We start from the raw sequence: 22,759 nt of genomic DNA on the forward strand, positions 1-22,759 counted from the left end.
TAAATTCTGTCACCTTTCAACTTTATTGTAGTTTGTAACAGAGAGAATACAAAAGTACAGACAACACACAGTAACACAACTGAATTGTAAAATTATAAACCTGTTGCTACTGAAAACCATGTTAAAACGGTATTAAAATAAAAATGTTACGCAATGCAGTTCAATCAAGAAATAAATAATGTATTAAGTTGATATATATATAATTAAAAAACAACTATTGCATATACTTAAAAAACTTGCACGTGTAAGTTTGATTTAAAAGAAATTTTAAATTGCAGACATACAGGTGTTAAACAAACCAAAAAGACAGACATTAGATATGATAATGAAAAGCAACTATTACAGACATACACAAAAATATGATGCCAGCTGCAATAGAAAAGATGGACATTTAGCATCATGTAAATCTGTGTAATAACAGATCACTATAAATCTGTTAAAGCATAAACACAGTCAATGCTTAAATCAAACAACAAATGTCTGCAGTAGATTTTAGGTGCAGTAAGGCACAAAAAATGCATGTGCATGTGTGGCCCCAATGAGACAGAGAAAAGACTGTCAGAATATCCCTAAAACACAACTAAGACCAAATTAAAGGCCTCTAGTGTAAAAAGGGAACTGCATCTGTATCATCATTTCACTTAAATCTCTGAATTATGATGCTGTGTAAACTTGAAAGAGTACGCTCTGTAAGGCTTTCATTTCTGGTGCTCTTCATATCTCTGGGGCCGCAGGAGGACGCTCTGGTAGGTTTTGATGCAGGAGAAGGCTGTGGGTGGAATGAGGCGGCGGTCGATCAGGTTGTACTCCAGGTGAACAGACACCAGCAGGGAGTCCTCACGGGCCGAAGTGTCACACAATGAGTTCATAGTGATGTAGCTATAGGGAGAAGATCAGATTCAAAAACACTGGCCATTGTGACGTTTAAGAACCCAATAGAGTTTTGTGGTTTTTAGTTCATGCTTGTTAGATTTGAGGCTACCTATATTCTAGTGTATTCCTATAAGTGGACAAAATAAATTCATATGTATAAACGTACTTAGCAGTATAGCTTTTTTTTCCATGTAAATGGAGAGTAAACCATATAGTAAAGGTTGTACATAGACAAAATCTGATGTGGCTTAAGTCTGAAAGTTTAAAATAGTTTTAAAAGTTTGAAATTTGAAAGTTTTAAGGCTCAGAACAATAGATAGAATGACAGATAGAGCAATAGGATAGGCAGAACGACAGAACGATAGAACGATAGATAGATAGATAGATAGATAGATAGATAGATAGATAGATAGATGAATGACTGACAGACAGACAGACAGATGATAGACTGATGAATGATAGACAGACAGACAGACAGATGAATGATAGACAGACAGACAGATGAATGATAGACACACAGATAGATGATAGACAGACAGACGACAGACAGACTGATGAATGATAGACAGACAGACAGATATAGATAGATGATAGAAAGACAGACAGACAGATGATAGAAAGATAGACAGACAGATGAATGATAGACAGACAGACAGACAGACAGATAGATGATAGACGACAGACAGACTGATGAATGATAGACAGACAGACAGACAGACAGACAGATAGATGAATGATAGACAGACAGACGACAGACAGACAGACAAATAGATGATAGAGAGACAGACAGACAAATATAGATAGATGATAGACAGACAGACAGATGATAGACAGACAGACAGACAGACAGATAGACAGATGAATGATAGACAGATAGATGATAGACAGACGACAGACAGACTGATGAATGATAGACAGACAGACAGACAGACAGACAGATGAATGATAGACAGACGACAGACAGACAGACAAATAGATGATAGAGAGACAGACAGACAAATATAGACAGATGAATGATAGACAGATAGATGATAGACAGACAGACGACAGAGATGAATGATAGACAGACAGACAGATAGATGATAGACAGATAGATAGATTGACAGAGAGACAGACAGACAGACAGACAGACAGATAGATAGATGAGACAGACAGACAGATGATAGAAAGATAGACAGACAGATGAATGATAGACAGACAGACAGACAGACAGATAGATGATAGACGACAGACAGACTGATGAATGATAGACAGACAGACAGACAGACAGACAGACAGATAGATGAATGATAGACAGACAGACGACAGACAGACAGACAAATAGATGATAGAGAGACAGACAGACAAATATAGATAGATGATAGACAGACAGACAGATGATAGACAGACAGACAGACAGACAGATAGACAGATGAATGATAGACAGATAGATGATAGACAGACGACAGACAGACTGATGAATGATAGACAGACAGACAGACAGACAGACAGATGAATGATAGACAGACGACAGACAGACAGACAAATAGATGATAGAGAGACAGACAGACAAATATAGACAGATGAATGATAGACAGATAGATGATAGACAGACAGACGACAGAGATGAATGATAGACAGACAGACAGATAGATGATAGACAGATAGATAGATTGACAGAGAGACAGACAGACAGACAGACAGATAGATAGATGAGACAGACAGATAGATGATAGACAGACAGACAGACAGATAGATGATAGACTGATGAATGATAGACAGACAGACAGACAGATATAGATAGATGATAGACAGACAGACAGACAGACAGATGAATGATAGAAAGACAGAAAGATAGATGATAGACAGACAGACAGACGACAGACAGATGAATGATAGAAAGACAGAAAGATAGATGATAGACAGACAGACAGACAGACAGATAGATAGACTGATGAATGATAGACAGACAGACAGACAGATAGATGATAGACAGACAGATATAGATAGATGATAGAAAGACAGACAGACGAATGATAGACAGACAGACAGATAGATGATAGACAGACAGACGACAGACAGACAGATGAATGATAGACAGACAGACAGACAGACAGACAGATAGATAGACTGATGAATGATAGACAGACAGACAGACAGATAGATGATAGACAGACAGATATAGATAGATGATAGAAAGATAGACAGACAGATGAATGATAGACAGACAGACAGATAGATGATAGACAGACAGACGACAGACAGACAGACAGACAAATAGATGATAGAGAGACAGAGAGACAGACAGACAGATGAATGATAGACAGATAGATGATAGACAGACAGACGACATAGATGAATGATAGACAGACAGACAGACAGATAGATGATTGACAGACAGACAGACAGACAGACAGACAGACAGACGGACGACAGACAGACAGACAGACAAATAGATGATAGAGAGACAGACAGACAGATATAGATAGATGATAGACAGACAGACAGACAGACAGACAGACAGATGAATGATAGACAGACAGACGACAGACAGACAGACAAATAGATGATAGAGAGACAGACAGACAGACAGATAGATAGATGATAGACAGACAGACAGACAGACAGACAGACAGATGAATGATAGACAGATAGATGATAGACAGACAGACGACAGAGATGAATGATAGACAGACAGACAGATAGATGATTGACAGACAGACAGACAGACAGACAGACAGACTGATGATAGACAGACGACAGAGATGAATGATAGACAGACAGACAGACAGACTGATGATAGACAGACAGACAGATAGATGATTGACAGACAGACAGACGACAGACAGATAGATAGACATATAGATAGATGATAGACAGACAGATAGATGATTGACAGACAGATAGATGACAGACAGACAGACAGATAGATAGATAGATAGATAGATAGATAGATAGATAGATAGATAGATAGATAGATAGATAGATAGATAGATAGATAGATAGATAGATCACTAACCTGATGTAGTTGTGGTTCAGTCTCAGGTGCTGCAGAGTCTTTAACTGAAGGATGCCTCGTGGGATTGATCTGAGCTGATTATGGTCCAACAGAAGTTCGGTCAGTGAGTTGTACAGACCCATGAAGGACACTTCATTTATCCCGTCTTCACGCAGACGGTTGTAAGACAGCTGTAGCGAGTCCAGACCAGGCCGCAGGTGGCCAAACACATAGCCAGGAATGCGCTCAATTTGGTTATGATGCAGGATGAGTTGACGCAGACCAACCGGCAAGAAAGAAGGAACGTGAACCAGCTTATTGTGGGAAAGGTCCAAATACTCCAGTTTTCTGTGGATAAAGACATTTTGAAATACTTTTATTAGGCTTGAAATGTAATTATTAGTTTTATACAAAATGTAACTGCTCCAACTCCATCGAACAAGAGGTCCTGAACCTGTTTGTATGCATTACAGTAACTGTCCACAAGATGGCACCTAACAGCAGAGAGAGAGTGAGAAAGATCTAAACTCACAGCAAGTGTATCCACGCTCTTGGATGAATGCGGTCTTCTCGGATTCGGTTTTGGCTGAGGTCCAGGACTCTTAGATTGGTGGTTTTGTTGAGGAGCCCTGAATGTACCACCTCTATCTTGTTGTCAGACAGATGCAGCTCCTGAAGAAATAACAAATCAACAACACACTTATCAATTGCACTCCAGTTCTGCATTGTATAAACACTCTAATAGTAAATTACCTGGAAATGTAATTTTTTAGGTCACCAAACTAAAATCTAGTGCATGTTTGTGTATATAGTATGTATATGTACTGCAACTTTTGTGCTTTTGAAACACAAAATGTGACTGACCTGTACTGAAGCAGGCAGACCAGAGGGAATAGCTCTGAACTTATTGTCATCTAGCCTGAGGTAAATCAGCCTCTTCAGAGGTTTGAAGGCCAGAGGAGAGACATTTCCATCATGGAAATAATTATCCTCTAACTCCAGTGTCAGCAGCTGTGACAGACCTGAGGAAACAAATAACATTAGATTACTCCAAAAAATAGCAATTACTTTAGTTTGACAGTATTTGCCCGTATTCTTTAATAAAGAGACTAAGTTGATAAAAGTAATTTTAAAATGCCCAGATTAACCCCTAACATGAAAAACAGATCTTTTATTGGACTTGAGTGTTGAATAGTGAGTTCATACGGACACTGTGGTTGTGTGTTTACCCTTAAAGCTGTGGGGAGTGAGACCACTGAGTTTATTATCGTTGATCTTCAGCTCCACCAGTGAGGGAGGGAGAGCCGGCACTTTAGTGAAGTTGTTTCCATCAAGGTTCAACCTCCTGAGCTTCGTCAAGTTCTGCAACAGGCCGAGAAGATACTCATGACACTGTCAAAACCAGACTGGAAATATTTCAAAGCTTTCTGCAAGTCACAGAAGCAAAAGTTACACAACACAGATATTCACAGAGTTCATCTGGCATGGGGAACAGACATTTCCCGATCATGCTACCGAGCACGGGTAAACACTGAGGTACGGTGAACATGTGGGGAAAAAAACACTGTTCTGCTCTGTGTCATATACATGTCACCTGTAGATCCTGTGCTTGGCGCCTAGTAGAAATGGCACACATGTGAGAAAAAGGTAAAAAATGATTGCCTTTCTTTTTAGGGGGTAATATCTATTGGCTGAAATTTCCTATGTTCACTGCAGCAACCTGGTGAGAATTGTCTCGATGATGTCAGGCCCAACATCTTGCGAAAACACGTCAGCTACTTGCTAAATATCAAGTATGCACTGTGCGGCACCATAAGGCCTGATAACTCACCACTGTAACAGATAACAGATCACAAAGCAGTATCCATTTTTGCAGATTTATATTTTATATTACTCAGAATATACTGAGATATATATATATATATATATATATATATATATATATATATATATATATATATATATATATATGTATGCATGTATGATCTTTAAGAAAACAGATGGAATGAGATGTTGATGCAGGTGTTTCAGTACACTTGCTAATAAGGATTTCTTGACTCACCTGAAACACATTCGGTCCCAAAGAGAAATCATCCAGCTTGTTCTTGCTGAGGTCCAGCCACTCCAAGTTGGGAAGACCTGCTAGAGCATGTGCTGGGATCTTGCTGATTTTGTTATCTGCAAAACACCAGGAAGTCATGAGTAATTTTCCAGCCCTCATCACGGTAAGCTCTGTTTATACTTCTACAAATCCTCTGATGGACAAACAGTAAGACCCTGCCAAGAACATCTGTCAAATTCCAATAACACCTTTTCACACTAGACCCCTATTTTCAGACTCTAGACACCATTTTAAAGAAACAATTTTGTACCAAATAAAAATGTCATGTTTTGCATAAATCTAAAACAATTTAGTGAGTTTTATATAGTTTCCAAAAACGTAATATAATAATATTAGAAGAAAAAAACAACAACACTATTGCAACTTCATATTCCACAATTTTGACTTTTGATTTCACAATTTGATTTTAAATGTCACATCTTCATATCTCACAATGTGACAAATATGTTTTTATTATATGTATTTTATACTACACTACCATTTAAGAGTTTGGGGCCAGTAAACAATTTCTTTAAAGACTTTCTTATATTCATCAAGGATGCAAATATTAAGCAGCACAACTGTTTTTAACACTGATAATAATAAGAAATGTTTCTTGAGCAGTGATTTCTGATTTCTGAAGGATCATGTGACACCGAAGAAATATTTAAAATAGAAAACAGTTATTTTAAGTTGTATTAATATTTTACAACATTATTGTATTTATTGTATTTTTGATCAAATAGCAGTATATATATATATATATATATATATATATATATATATATAGTGCTTAACAAATTTATTAGACCACCTGTCATAATAAAGAAAAAACACAAATATTCTTTTATATTAGTCTAAAAACTTGTTTAAAACTATATATATATTTTATTTTTATTTTGTATGGCATCCACTGGCCTTGATAACAGCTTGCATTTTTGCTGGCATTGTTTTTATGTACTTTTCCACAGTGTCTGTTGGTATTAACTTCCAAATAGTTTCTAGTTGTTCTAGTTGTCCCAAAGATTAGCTTTTGATGAAACTTTTGTGCAATCTATCTCTAGCTATTTTAGCATTAAAAACACTATTGTGACTAAAGAACTTGCACATAATGGTGTGGATTAACCATTACAGAAACACAAATCATAAAAAATGATTTTGGTAATCACCAGTACTGTTAGTTTAGAGCAGCTGTGGCACAAACCACTAACTAATTTTATATATATATATATATATATATATATATATATATATAAAATATGTTATATTCTTTAAAAATATATGTAAAAGTATGTATATTTAACTTATCCTTTAAGGATGTTAATCAAAAAAATATTTTGTAATGTACTATTAGCCCTCATGAGCAAGGTGAACTGCTCTCACCTCACCTGCTAGAAAGAGACTTCTGACCCCTGGATCTCTGATGATGGGCATTTGGGTAAGGCGAGTGTTTCCACAAGCAATAAGAGACTCTGAAAGCAAGCAGCCAGCTGGAAGAGACTCCATATGAACAGAGGTGCGGAAGACTGGACGGCCAATATCTCGATCCACCGGTCGCCCACTGGGGGCTGGCAGTGGCCTTCCAGCAGGCAGGATCACAGATCTTCTTGTCGGAAGAGCAAATGCCGGTTCTGCTCGTGGTGCAGCCGGTTTAAATGTGGGTGGCATTACTCGTCTATCAATTGCTACAGGACGAACAGCAGATCTGAACACTGAAATACTGCTGTTATTATCGTCATCATCATCGCTGTCACTGTCGTCCTCTAGATAGTCGTCATCATCGTGGTCGTCATTATCAAAATGGATAGGTCTCATAAACTGAGGTCCTGTGGGTATTACAGGGGTCTTAGGTGGTTTTCCAGGATTCAGACTCACCTCCTGGTTTTTCTTTACTTGCTTCTTAGGGACATTTGAGGGTGGCTGAATAAACAACATAAATGTTTAAGAACAATTTAAAGAGGTCAAATAACCTAGGCTGCTATTCTTAGCTGGTCTAGTTTGCTGGTTTTAGGTACCTTTCATTTGTTAAAACAGCTGAGCACCAGATAAGCCAGACTAAGACAGCAGATTGAATATCCTAAACCAGCTAAGACCAGCACATACATATCAAAAGGCAAACAGGTACAATAATCAGGGAAGAAAAAAAAATTAAAGTATATGAAGTATTTTCTCATGCACATCCACATAAAAATAGAAACCGCCTTCTTCCATCTAAAAAATATATCTAAATTACGACATATGCTCTCAATGACAAATGCGGAACAGTTGGTTCATGCATTCATGACCTCAAGACTAGATTATTGTAACGCTCTACTGGGTGGTTGTTCTGCTCGGCTTTTAAACAGACTACAGTTGGTCCAAAATGCGGCAGCTAGAGTTCTTACTAGAACCAAAAAGTATGACCATATTAGCCCAGTTCTGTCAACATTACATTGGCTCCCTATTAAACATCGTACAGATTTTAAAATCTTGCTACTTACTTATAAAGCACTAAATGGTTTAGCTCCCCAGTACCTAAGTGAGCTCTTAATGCATTATAGTCCTTCACGTTTATTGCGATCTCAGAATTCAGGCCAGTTGATAATACCCAGAATATCAAAATCAACTGAAGGCGGCAGATCCTTTTCCTATTTAGCACCTAAACTCTGGAACAATCTTCCTAGCATTGTTCGGGAAGCAGACACACTCTGTCAGTTTAAATCTAGACTAAAAACACATCTCTTTGCTCTTGCATACACATAACATATTATCAATACATTAACATTTTTCAAATCCGTTAAAGGATTGTTACGCTGCAATAATTAGGTCGGCCGGAACCCAGAACATTTCCTATAACACTAGATATACCTGTACATCAGAATAAGAATGGCATCTACGCTAATATCTGTCTCTCTGCTTATCCCGAGGTTTTCCGGGTGCTGGATCCAGGCCGTATCCAGATCAGATGGAGAACCTGTGTCTGGACCTGACTACAACGCAGCCCAGGAGACAATGGGCCTACAGATCCAGTTCTGGCTGCATAGATTTTTAAATCCCCGTATCCGCTTACAAATATATATATATAATCTATTTTTAATCTCTATAATAAAAATGTATAATTCAGATTTTGATCTCCATATCCATTTACATATATTATATATATCTTCCAAGGGGTTTTTTCCCTCCTAGGACTTTTTTCCCACGCTGGGTTTTCTCCTAGGGGGTTTTTTCCACCCCTGGGAGTCAGCCGACATTGGCTTAATGTAGCACCATCTTGTATATGTTACATATTACCACGCTTGTTTGTACAGCTTATTTTTAACCACTTCCCTTTTTTTTCTGTGCTTCTAATATGTAAAGCTGCTTTGAAACAATTACCAATTGTAAAAGCGCTATATAAATAAATTTGACTTGACTTGACATACTTCTTTCGCTAGGGTGATCACCACCTTGTTCTTCTTTGGCTTCACCTCCAGAACCTCTGTCCCCACAGGTGGTTTTCCATTTCCTGTCAGTCTGTTTTTCAAGCTTGTTTTCCCCACAGATGCTGGACTGGTCTTACTGGCCACAGACTTCAGGGTGGGTGAAGCTAGACATGGTGGGGCAAACAGAAATTCAGTACCCACCACCAAGCATCCCACTCCCTTATGGAACCTTTCCCAGCACTGCACCACACTAAGAGCCAATGTTTTACATAATTCCCAAAGTGCATCACCACAGGGATTCCCACCGTTTTCTTTAGCTATTACTACAAATTGCTAATCCATTTACAATGGAACCCCAAAAAACAGTCAAAGAGGAATGGAACACATACTACCGTTCAAACATTTGGGGTCAGATTTCAAATAAATGCTGTTCTTTTAAACATTCAATTCATCAAAGAATCCTGAAAAACTGTATCTCAGTTTCCAGAAAAATATTATGCAGCACAACTGTTTTCAACATTGATAATATCAAGAAAATAAAGAATGTTGATGCAAGTATTAAAGCGTGATGCTGTCACTTTAATGGTGCATGTACTTGACTGATCTCATGTGAATGCTGTGGGTTTGGTTCCCAAACCTCTGGCCGGGCAGGGGATGGTTCGGCAGCTCGCTGCTCCACCTTTACACTGGCACACACTGCACGGCTCTGGAGACCAGACAGCCCCCTCAAACAGAGAAATCCCATTCACCAAGCACTGGCTGCTACGCCCTGGCATGTATCCACACACACAGAATTTCAGAAATCAACACACTGCGGCTCCAACAAGTAACTGGACACTTAAAATGCATACATGTCATTGCATTAGATAAGAAGTATCGAATAATATAATATAATATAATATAATATAATATAATAGACAATATATTGATATATATTGATATTTTTGATATTTTTTTTACTAGTGGGTGCAGGACACTATAGTTCATTTATGTAAGTGAGGATAGCAAAATAAAGTAAACTGTGACATATTATACCCAAAAATTCTTCATACAGGGGACTACCAGTAAAACTGATAAAAATCTGGAACCAAAAATTATTCAGACACTTTGACCTGATCATGTTTTGCTTAAGTGTTATCTGACATAATTAAGATTACTTTTTTTCTGACACAGTTTAACTCTGAGATCTTGTCATATTTTATTACCATTTATTTAACTATAGTGAATAAACAGTTTTAATGAATGAAATGTTCAAGATGTCTGAATAAATTTTGTTTTTTTTAATATAATATAATATAAAAGCAAAATAAAAGTAATTGGACACTTAAAATGCATGAATGTCTTTGCATTAGAAAAGTGGCAATATAATATAATATAATATAATATAATATAATATAATATAATATAATATAATATAATATAATATAATATAATATAATATAATATAATATAATATAAAAGCACAAGTAACGACACATAAAATGCATAAAAGTCTTTGCATTAGATAAGAACTATAATATAATATAATATAATATATATATAATATATATATAATATAATATAATATAATATAATATAATATAAAAGCACAAGTAACGACACATAAAATGCATAAAAGTCTTTGCATTAGATAAGAAATATAATATAATATAATATAATATAATATAATATAATATAATATAATATAATATAATATAATATAATATAATATAATATATAACATTCATACATTTTTAAGTCTATTCATCTTAACTCATCATAAATCAGTATAACCTATTCTTTGACAAATACATTTGTGCAATAAATACAAATATAAATGAGGAAAAAAAACATTTTTTGCTTAAATTAAATGACCACTTATTTTTCGACAATAAATATAAATATTAATATAAAATTACAATATTAGGAAAACATGTGTTCTTTTAATTTTATTTCTTTTACTTTGATTAAATGCTATAAGCATTGCTCACCTGGAAGGAAAGGGTTATCATACTCGAAGCGCATCCTCAGCGGACAAGAAGCGCCTGGAGCTCCTCTGTCTCTCTCCTCTTCCTTTTTCTCGTTTTCCCTCAGCCACTAAAATCACTAAACACAGGCACAAACACAAAGCTAACGGCTTGTACATTGTGAATGTATGCTAGAGTCAGTTCAGGTATGATCTGCCTGAGACAGCTGTCTCAATGACTCTGAGGGCTGCACCTTCTGAAAGGCCAGTTATATTCTCTGCCTCTGGAAATCATGTTCAACCCATCACCCATCCCTCCAAGAAAAAAAAGAAAAAGAAATGCAAAGGTGAGAGCAGAGAGTGAGGAGGAAGGAATGGAACGGAAGCAGGGGAGTGAGAGGGAAAAAAGAAAAAGAAAACAGCTTTAACAAAGCGCCTCTTTCATTTGCCCTGAAGACCCACCAACCGCCTCTCCTTTCCCTCTCAACAAACGCCCATCGGTCCCCAGAGCCAAACAAAACTATTAGAGTCCTTGAGAGGAAAAAAAAATCTTATCTTTGACACGATTTAATGTTCTGACGTCAACGGATGCACTTTCAGTGTGTGGGATTTCAGATTTGTGTTGATGAATAAAACATTAATTTAAGTCTCTCTTAACATGCTCATTATTGTTTGTGCTTCACTGCTAGTACAAGATTGATGGAAGAGCAGAGAAAACATAGAGGCGTAGCGAGCCGTTGATATGAAAGGTAGCTTTGTTTGTCGAAGGGCCAACGGCACCACACTCCTGAGAAATTCTTCAAGTTCCTTTGCCTTTTGCAACCTTGCTTGACCATGCGGCCTCTTTCTGCCCAGTGTGGCCATCTAACTGCATACAAGCATTGTTGCTATGACAACCACTTCATTAAGTAACATTCCACTTTCTCTGCATAGTTTGTACTGCTGCTTTGACCATAATCTAAATCCTTCTGGTTTTGGACCTGATCTCAGATTACTTGGCTGTTGAAGTACAGTTCAAATCCCCGGGTATGTTCTTGCTCTGCCCCTTTTATCGAGGATGCATCAGTAATGCTGTGTCTGAAATCGAATACTTCTCTACTATATAGTATGTGAAAAACAGTATGCGAACAGAGTAGTATGTCTGAATTCATAGTATTCGAAAAACAGTAGGCGAAAAGTACCCGGATGACTTACTAAATCCAGCGAGATTCTGAAGTGCGCATACGATTAACACTTTACTATCCCATGAGGCCACAGGAGTTGAAGGGACATAACTGACGCTGGTAGGTCATAGGGCTGGGCGATATATCGCATGCGATTCTCACGCGCATTTCGTCAGTAAAGCCGGTTCCCTGATTACCGCTAAATCGCCATCACCTGCTTTCAAATGGAGCGCCATTTAACAGACAGAGCCGTAGTTCACTGACAAGCCACGCAATATCACGTTCATATCGCAGATGAATCGCCTCCGATAATGATCGCGATATTTGCGTGGCTTATCAGTGAACTACGGCTCTGTCTGTTAAATGGCGCTTCATTTGAAAGCAGGTGATGGCGATTTAGCGGTAATCAGGGAACCGGCTTTACTGACGAAATGCGCGTGAGAATCGCATGCGATATATCGCCCAGCCCTAGTAGGTCATATGACCGTAATAACATGGCGGATGTAGTACGTCCAAATTCGTTCATGCTACACGCATTCGTACTATATAGAACGTACTTTTTCAACAGTCTTGAAGTAAATTTAAATTCAAATGTAGTACCTACTCAACAGTACGCAATTTCAGGATGCAGCTTAAGTGACTTGTGCGAACTTGTGCGAGCCAGGTATCCCAGAATGCATCTCGCACCAACCAGCATGCATCAATGGTGCAAGAGAAAACACATAATTTTAGAAAATACTACTGCTATTGTCATGAAATGTAGTTTTAAAGGTGCAGTGTGAAGATTTTAGTGGCATCTAGTGGTGAGGTTGAGAACTGCAACCAACAGCAGCTCACCCCTCCCTTTTGAAGCAAAATAGAGAAGCTATGGTGGCCGTCTAGCCGACACAAGTCAAAGATGTCGTCTTCTGAGACAGCAGAGAGTATGTTAGCCAGTCAAGCAATGAGGTTTCTTCTTACTTCTAACAAAGAATGGTCTCTACTTCTAAGAAACCAGACGACTACTACTACTACTACTTCTTCGTGCTTATTCAACGTAGTGACGATGCTAGCTGCCTTTAAAAACACGAACGATTTAGAAGAACAACAACATAGTGATGAAACGCACTCTGTAGAGTGTTTGTCCATTTAGGGTTGCTGTAGAAACATGTCGGCACAAATTGACGACTTGACATGGAAGAGGACCCGCAGTGTATGTAGATAGAAATGGCTCATTCTAAGGTAATAAAAACATAACAGTTCATTATGTAAGGTCTTTATACACCACTGAAAACATAGTTTTGTATATTATATTGCATTTCTGTCAATAGATCCTCCCAAATTTTACACATTGCACCTTTAAGAGCATTTCTTATTATTATAAACAGTTGTGCTGCTTAGTATTTTTATGGAAACTGAGATACATTTTTTCAGGATTCTGAGAAGTTCAAAACAATAGCATTTATTTGAAATATGAATATTTTGTAACAATCTAAAAGTCATTACTGTCACTTTTGATAATTTTAATGATTCCTTGCTCAATAAAACTAATAATTTCATTAAAACAATTAATCTGAATTTATGTATAACTCCTGATTGAAATAACCCAATTAAGCAAATATTCCAAACAAATTCTAATAATTCAAATAAAACAGATGGTATATGCCTGTATTAGGTAATTCTTATGTTAACACCTTATTCAGAATATCCACTTAACATAAAATATTCATTTGTACTTTGGGTTCTACAAAACATGTTTTGAAGAAACTTATTTGGATTGGTAAATAATTTTTTATGAACTTTAATCAATATACAGCTGCGTTAAAGCGTTGTAACTAGTTGCATGGTGCAATTAATTGCTCTTTTGTATGCAATGAATGAGAATTAATTAGATTATTAAATTATTGTGCATACTTACCAAAAGCGCATCATCATAAATAGCATGATTTACATTATTTCAAGAAGAAAAAACAGGAAAAGACTACATGTTTATTCTGAATATGTTAATTGCCATGTGTACAGGAATACTGGAATAACCTGAATTTAAACCACTTTTATCAGAATAAAGGCTTTTCAGAAAACGGACCATAATATGTGGTTAGTTAACACAACATTAGCACACAAGTGTAAGCCTGTTATGATTATATAAATGTGTTTAGAGCAGGCTGGGACAAATAAGTCCATTAGTTCTGCTCAATTCTGTTTGCATCTCCTACACCCCAGTTTGTTATAGCCTTTCTTTATTTTTTCCTCCCACATAGAAAATGATTAAGCAATTGGATGTAATACCCCCTCACTAGACATGCCCTGAGCTTCCTGTCTTTCATTCAAAAATAAAAACTCTGAATATTCACGAAGACAAACAATCATTTTAAACAGGTAAACACGCCACCCACATCTTCCTGTGTACGGGTTTACCTCGTACATCTGCTGACTGACCAAAAAACAGATTATGCCAGATATAAATGTCTCAAACAAATAACACCAAAATCATTTTAGCAACATCTTTCATCTATGGTCCATTTCTGGAATGAGACTGTGTATGAAGACACTTCCAAAAATATGGTTTGATATACAATTGAACTAAGCCGACCTCAGACAGCAAACAGTCTAGTGTTTTCATTTTCTTCATGACAACTTGAGAATCAGTGTTTACTTTTTTCCTAGAATTCCCCATCCGTCCACACACATGCCTGGAGCCAAGCCTGTCACGAACATGATAAATACCGCCCAGACTGTTTAGAGAACACATACTAGAGAATGAAAAACATTTAGAACGTGACCAACGGTGAGAGATAGGGTAGGTAGGTAGGATGATAGATAGATAGATAGATAGATAGATAGATAGATAGATAGATAGATAGATAGATAGATAGATAGATAGATAGATAGATAGATAGATAGATAGACAAACAGGCAGATGATAGATAGATAGATAGATAGATAGACAGACAAACATGCAGATGATAGATAGATAGATAGATAGATAGATAGATAGATAGATAGATAGATAGACAGACAAACAGGCAGATGATAGATAGATAGATAGATAGATAGACAAACAAACAGACAGATAGATAGATAGATAGATAGATAGATAGATAGATAGATAGATAGATAGACAAACAGGCAGATGATAGATAGATAGATAGATAGATAGACAGACAAACATGCAGATGATAGATAGATAGATAGATAGATAGATAGATAGATAGATAGATAGATAGACAGACAAACAGGCAGATGATAGATAGATAGATAGATAGATAGACAAACAAACAGACAGATAGATAGACAAACAGATAGATAGATAATAGATAGATAGACAGACAGACAGAAAGATAGACAAACAGACAGATAGATAGATAGATAGATAGATAGATAGATAGATAGATAGATAGATAGACAGACTGACAAACAAACAGACAGATAGACAAACAGATAGATAGATAATAGATAGATAGACAGACAGAAAGATAGACAAACAGACAGACAGATAGATAGATAGATAGATAGATAGACAAACAGACAGATAGATAGACAGACAGATAGATAGACAAACAGGCAGATGATAGATAGATAGATAGATAGATAGATAGATAGATAGATAGATAGATAGATAGATAGACAAACAGACAGATAGACAGACAGACAGATAGATAGACAGACAGATAGATAGACAAACAGGCAGATGATAGATAGATAGATAGATAGATAGATAGATAGATAGATAGACAAACAGGCAGATTAGATAGATAGATAGATAGATAGATAGATAGATAGACAAACAGACAGACAGATAGATAGACAGACAAACAGGCAGATAGATAGACAAACAGGCAGATAGATAGATAGATAGATAGATAGATAGATAGATAGACAAACAGACAGACAGATAGATAGACAGACAAACAGGCAGATAGATAGACAAACAGGCAGATAGATAGATAGATAGATAGATAGATAGATAGATAGATAGATAGATAGATAGATAGATAGATAGATAGATAGATAGATAGATAGATAGACAAACAGACAGACAGATAGATAGACAGACAAACAGGCAGATATATAGACAAACAGGCAGATTAGATAGATAGATAGATAGATAGATAGATAGATAGATAGATAGATAGATAGATAGATAGATAGATAGATAGATAGATAGATAGATAGATAGATAGATAGATAGACAAACAGACAGACAGATAGATAGACAGACAAACAGGCAGATAGATAGACAAACAGGCAGATAGATAGATAGATAGATAGATAGATAGATAGATAGATAGATAGATAGACAAACAGACAGACAGATAGATAGACAGACAAACAGGCAGATAGATAGACAAACAGGCAGATAGATAGATAGATAGATAGATAGATAGATAGATAGATAGATAGACACAGACAGATGATAGATAGATAGACACAGACAGAAGATAGATAGATAGATAGATAGATAGATAGATAGATAGATAGATAGACAAAGACAGATAATAGATAGATAGATAGATAGATAGATAGATAGACAAAGACAGATAATAGATAGATAGATAGATAGATAGATAGATAGATAGACAAAGACAGATAATAGATAGATAGATAGATAGATAGATAGATAGATAGATAGATAGATAGATAGATAGATAGACAAAGATAGATAGATAGATAGATAGATAGATAGATAGATAGATAGATAGATAGATAGATAGATAGATAGATAGATAGATAGATAGACAAAGACAGATAATAGATAGATAGATAGATAGATAGATAGCAACACTTAAAGAAGTGTATCTCTTGTTTCTCTCTTCTCTAGCTGTGTGTTTTGGAACAGTTTGCTTTTCTTGACTCATTAAAAATCCGCCTACTACTAGATACTTCTCAGTCCTCTCTAACAACAGTGATTACTGTCTGTATATTTTTAGTGCTCAGAGGGAGATTTGACCCCAAGATTGTGGTGCAGATTACAGCAAGTGTCATGTAACCAATATTTTTGCTGTTCCCCCCTCTCTTTCTCTATCTATCTGTATCTGTAATGGATCTCTTTGTTCGTGTCTGGTTAAATCTTGTTGCTCAGTCACACAAAAGCAGTAGAAAGCATGACTGTATGTCGAGTCGCCTTAGTATGGAGATGATGATACACAGCTTAGGGGGAAAATGCCATTGAAAGTTACACATATAAAAATGTCTATCACTAGCAATTTAGTTGGAAATTATGGTTACTATTTCACTGTTTTGTTGAGGTACATTTATTAAATGAAATTGAGCCTAGTGCAAATCAATGTAATGACCCAAAAATGAGTGAAAATATCTACTTTGTCATTATTTTACTCAAATTATGGTTATAATTTGTCACATTCTGAGCATGTTCATCACACTGTCAATCACAGAAGCGTATATAAACCGACCTTACCTCATTGCTGTTACACTGCGCGTCCTTACACCACATGTATCAATTTACGTCTATTGTATCAAACCCTTCATGATGGACAGTAAACCAAAGTATTTGATGTGAACTCATAAGCTTAGGCTACTAATGACCCACTTCACAGTAGGTGCAATTTCCACAGAACAACATGACAATTAAACAATAAACCGTTTTGCACTGTATATGGATAGCTACCATGACTTTTTATGACTGGACAGATTCAGCATTCAAAAATTAGGCATTTGTTTTGATCTACATTCGCCCTCTAGTGGAGAAACACCTATGAGCAACACTCGTCACAGCCCTTCAAGAGCTCGTCATAGAGCTTCAACCAATCAGCGCGCAGATCAACAGCACCTACCACCCAATCAGCGCTCACATCAACAGGAACTGTAACAATGGAGGCGAGCATGAAGCCCGTGGGTGTGTGACAGCATGTCAACGGCAAATCAAGCACAAATCCCCTAATTTCATAATGCACGGTTTCTGAACGGACAATTAACTGTTACCCGTGTGAAATCGACAAAATGGCTTCGTGGTCGGAGAAAATGCTTCAACTCCTGCGTCGAATGAATAACTTTCATTTACCAGGTGGGGAAATCTACTGAAAAATCATATGACTGAACAATCCTTATGCATGTGATCCAGAAGTCATGTATGGGTCAATTAATTTTTTTTAAAAAAAATCTGTAAAATACATCAAAAATCAATTCATACTGATAAAGATGATTGCAGTTTATGAATTATAAGATTATAAAGAGTAAAGACTTAATGACTCAAAAATGTATTTGTAAACACATTTTTTTTTAAATGTAAAGAAAACCTCAGAAATAATTAAATTTGTAATATTTTTATATATCTTAACACTTTTTTAATGTTATGTACACTTACCTTCAAGGTGCAAGTCCTACTTTATTTTTGTTGTTTATCACTGACTGATATATACACTACATGTGAAATGCATTTATTTATTTTATGTCAACACATTCTTTCATTCCAGGTTCTAGTTTGGAGAGCTGTCTGCGTTTTGAGGTGGCTGGAGAACAGGTTGGATGGATTCCCCCAAAAGTAGCATCAATTCTTATGTGTTTTCCGTCTGTCTTCAGACCATATGGGAGCGCTATAACCTTTTGCTCCAGTGTTGACACTTTTGAGAGCAGATCAGTGGCTGTGGATGAGGTGTTGCAGGAGCTGAGGAGAGAGGCATCATTCACCTGTCTTATAGGCTGGAGAGATGAGGTGAGACATCTCTGGTACATGCTAGATAATTACCCATCTTCAGCCTTACTCCTTAAAGGGTTAGTTCACCCAAAAATGAAAATTCAGTCATTTATTACTCACCCTCATGGCGTTCCAAACCTGTAAGACCTTCGTTAATCTTTGGAACACAAATCTCTCTTCAGATATTTTTGATAAAATCTGATGGCTCAGTGAGGCCTGCATTGCCAGCAAGATTAACACTTGTTAAGAAAGCTACTAAAGACATTTTTAAAACCGCTCATGTGACTACAGTGGTTCAACCTTAATATTATAAAGTAACGAGAATACTTTTTGTGCACCAAAAAAACAAAATAGCAACTTTATTCAACAATATCTAGTGATGGGCGATTTCAAAACACTGCTTCGTGAAGCCTTGAAGCTTTACGAATCTTTTGTTTCGAATCAGTTTTTGGGAGCACGTATCAAACTGCCAGAGTCATGCCCCCTAGTGGTGAACTATTGAAGTTTCAAAACTCTTATGACGTAACGAAGCCTCGTTTACTGAAATCATGGGATTTTGGCGCTCTGAACCACTTATTTGAAACAAAAGATTTGTAAAGCTTCATGAAGCAGTGTTTTGAAATCGCCCATCACTAGATATTATGGAATAAAGTTGTTATTTTGTTATCAAAAATATCTAAAAAATATCTTAATTTGTGTTCCAAAGATGGACGAAGGTCTTACGGGTGTGGAATGACATGAGGGTGAGTAATTAATGACAGAATTTTCATTTTTGGGTGAACTAACCCTATAAGCATTTATGTGTCAGTTCCTTCCATTTTCAGTAAATAAGCAATATTTTTGATTTTCAAGGGACATGAGTTTCATCATATTATGCTATTTTAATTTTGTTTTAGAGATTTCCTACAATAGGTTTACATGCATCCTAGGTCGAAAAACTTTAATTTTCTCATAATATACATTGCAGCATCACCTCTTTTTTCATTATGTCCGAAATTGTTCAAGAAAGGATTCTGTCTCTCTAAACCCCTCCTTTCCGAGAGCCTGCTCTGCTCTGATTGGTCAGGTGGCCCAGTCTGTTGTGATTTACATTCACAAATAGCTATTACACACTTTGTGAAAGGAATATCTGAAAAAGCATAATAGAGACAATTTAAATAAAAATAAAACCCAGAATAATTTACCACAGGGGCTTTTTTTTTTTTTTTTTACCAGACCACGATTCTTTCATATTTATCAGAGTGCATTCATTTCTTTTCAGCAATACGCTGTGATGCCCAGGTATTGCGACCCTCCACTGATGTATATGGAGAGAGCAGCTACAAGTATGTTAATAAAATATTCATTTCATGCATCTACTTTGTCACAGACCAAGTGACACTTTATAAATAATGGTCAAACACAGGTCTGTTTGGAGTGAAACGGTACGGCGTCCATGTCAATGGCTACACTCGGGATTCAAGTGGCAATCTTAATATGTGGCTGGCACGACGATCTCTGACCAAACAGACGTATCCAGGAAGACTGGACAACATGGTAATTTATTAATACACAAATTAATCAAGTAGTGCCACACACACCAAACTTTTAACACTGGTTGAGCAAGAAGTCGGACCGCTCGAACACACTTCTGTTTAAATGTTTGGGGTCAGTAAAAAATGTTTGTAAAGAAAGTAATAGTTTTATTCAGCAAGGATGTATTAAATTAATCATTAGTGACAGTAAAGTCATTTATAATGTTACAAAAGATTTCTGTTTCAAATAAATGCTGTTCTTTTGAACTTTATATTCATCAAATCAGCATATTAGAATGATTACTGAAGGGTTATGTGACAATGAAGACTGGAGTAATGATGCTGAAAATCACATGAATAAATTACATTTTAATACATATTAAAATAGACAAGTTATTTTTAATTGTAATGTTATTTCACAATATTACTGTTTTTCCTGTTTTTTTCCAGTCTTGGTGTTCATGAGACTTTTTAAAAACAATAAAAAACCTCAAACTTTTGAACGCTGGTGTATAAAGTAATTAATATATAAACATATGAAGAAATAAATAGATAAAGACTGCAAAATTTGTAATTACGTGCTATAAATTACTGCTGTCTTTTAGAAGTAAATTAGCATATAGATGACCTCAAAGCTAACAAACGACCATAAATCTCCCATTTTGATTTAATAGGGTCTTGGGTTTGATTTATAAAGGATTTGATTTATCACTCAGGCGGCTGGAGGACTGGCAGCAGGCTGTAGTGTAAGGCATACCTTGGTAAAAGAGTGTGAAGAGGAGGCCTGTATCCCTCCAGGTCTGGCAGAGCAAGCGCGTCCGGTAGGAACTGTGAGGTGATAATCCATTTTTTTCATTTCAATCCCACTACTTCGCTTAGGTCATCGAAAATAATTTAGAACCTGTTTCAAAGCAACTGGTAACTGGTGATTTTTAAGATTAAAGAAGATGCATGTTGCAGTGTTTTTCTATATAAATCCTTTCCCAGATACCAGGGTAGATATAAACTCTCTTGGAAAAGAGACTGATTAATACAGCAGAAATGCTAGAAATAGCTTCCAACTGGCAGGCTTCCAGAGAAATATTCTGAACGCCCAAAGGAAGATGACCAGAATTCAAGTCTGGAAGATGTTTCTGTGATCAAAGACATAAATGCCTGTTGTCGCAGGCATCATTTCTGCCTGGAAACTGTTTACTATGTTTAGCTAAATTGAAAGAGATGCTGCGATCTTGAATCTTCAATTCATGCTTCCCTCTGTCTCTGTTCTCTGTAGCTACACCTACGAAGATGACGAAGGAATATTTCCTGAGTGTCAGTTTGTCTTTGATTTAGAGCTGCCTCTCAATTTTCAGCCTCATATTGGAGACGGAGAAGTGCAAGCATTTTACTACTATCCAATTGAGAAGGTGAAGGCATCCCATTGATTTTAGATTTGAATGCTATGTGATGTATTTTATAGAAGATAAGCTGTGACGTCAGATGTCATTTCACATGTAGTAAATTATGCCGATCAGGCATAACATTATGAGCACTGACAGGTGAAGTGAATAACACTGATTCTCTCTTCATTACGGCACCTGTTAGTGGGTGGGATATATTAGGCAGCAAATGAACATTTTGTCCTCAAAGTTGATGTGTTAGAAGCAGGAAAAATGGGCAAGCGTAAGGATTCGAGTGAGTTTGACAAAAGCCAAATTGTGATGGCTAGACGACTGGGTCAGAGCATCTCCAAAACTGCAGCTCTTGTGGGGTGTTCCCGGTCTGCAGTGGTCAGTATCTATCAAAAGTGGTCCAAGGAAGGAACAGTGGTGAACCGGCGACAGGGTCATTGATGTACCCTGGGGAGCAAAGGCTGGCCCGTGTGGTCCGATCCAACAGACGAGCTACTGAAGATCAAATTTCTCAAGAAGTTAATGCTGGTTCTGATAGAAAGGTGTCAGAATGCACAGTGCATCTCAGTTTGTTGCGTATGGGGCTGCATAGCCGCAGACCAGTCAGGGTGCCCATGCCGACACCCGTCCACCGCCGAAAGCGGCATCAGTGGGCACGTGAACATCAGAACTGGACCACGGAGCAATGGAAGAAGGTGGTCTGATGAATCACGTTTTCTTTTACATCACATGGATGGCCGGGTGCGTGTGCGTTGCT

The 22,759-nt window shown here is 36.8% G+C and overlaps 2 protein-coding genes across 4 annotated transcripts in view; one reads left to right on the forward strand and one right to left on the reverse strand.

The window, feature by feature from the left end:
* Positions 1-18,792, reverse strand: si:dkey-6n6.1 (uncharacterized protein LOC100170811 homolog). Of its 2 annotated transcripts, none has more exons than XM_048211444.1 (11): positions 18,768-18,792; positions 11,326-11,440; positions 9,993-10,124; positions 9,356-9,519; positions 7,340-7,871; positions 5,913-6,028; positions 5,080-5,212; positions 4,715-4,872; positions 4,383-4,522; positions 3,872-4,198; positions 1-879 (listed from the first exon to the last, which is right to left on the reverse strand). In XM_048211444.1, exons 2-11 carry the CDS (start codon positions 11,357-11,359, stop codon positions 699-701), a joined length of 1,917 nt encoding a protein of 638 aa, XP_048067401.1. In that variant the 5' UTR covers positions 11,360-11,440; positions 18,768-18,792; the 3' UTR covers positions 1-698. The 2 variants fall into 2 exon arrangements, with proteins under 2 accessions (XP_048067401.1, XP_048067400.1); XM_048211443.1 differs by lacking the exon at positions 18,768-18,792 and adding an exon at positions 17,862-18,128.
* The window catches only part of tpk2 (thiamin pyrophosphokinase 2), a 5,807-nt gene continuing 1,298 nt past the window's right edge, over positions 18,251-22,759 (forward strand). For both annotated transcript variants that reach the window (XM_048211447.1, XM_048211449.1), the window contains exons 1-6: positions 18,251-18,467; positions 18,877-19,115; positions 20,359-20,422; positions 20,503-20,633; positions 21,328-21,446; positions 21,885-22,017. In XM_048211447.1, the coding sequence (XP_048067404.1) occupies positions 18,404-18,467; positions 18,877-19,115; positions 20,359-20,422; positions 20,503-20,633; positions 21,328-21,446; positions 21,885-22,017 (750 nt within the window). In that variant the 5' untranslated portion in view covers positions 18,251-18,403. The remainder of the gene's footprint in view (positions 18,468-18,876; positions 19,116-20,358; positions 20,423-20,502; positions 20,634-21,327; positions 21,447-21,884; positions 22,018-22,759) is intronic.

The sequence above is a fragment of the Megalobrama amblycephala genome, linkage group LG12, assembly GCF_018812025.1.
Source record: "Megalobrama amblycephala isolate DHTTF-2021 linkage group LG12, ASM1881202v1, whole genome shotgun sequence".
Classification (NCBI taxonomy): Eukaryota; Metazoa; Chordata; class Actinopteri; order Cypriniformes; family Xenocyprididae; genus Megalobrama; species Megalobrama amblycephala.

Excerpts from the sequence above, each read along its gene's own strand:
- si:dkey-6n6.1 (XM_048211444.1), bottom strand. The coding sequence starts at position 11,359 with ATGCGCTTCGAGTATGATAACCCTTTCCTTCCAG. Across the intron at positions 4,199-4,382 it reads AGAGCGTGGATACACTTGCT|AAAACTGGAGTATTTGGACC; the intron begins GTGAGTTTAGAT and ends CTTTATCCACAG. Across the intron at positions 880-3,871 it reads CTGAACCACAACTACATCAG|CTACATCACTATGAACTCAT; the intron begins GTTAGTGATCTA and ends TTCTCCCTATAG.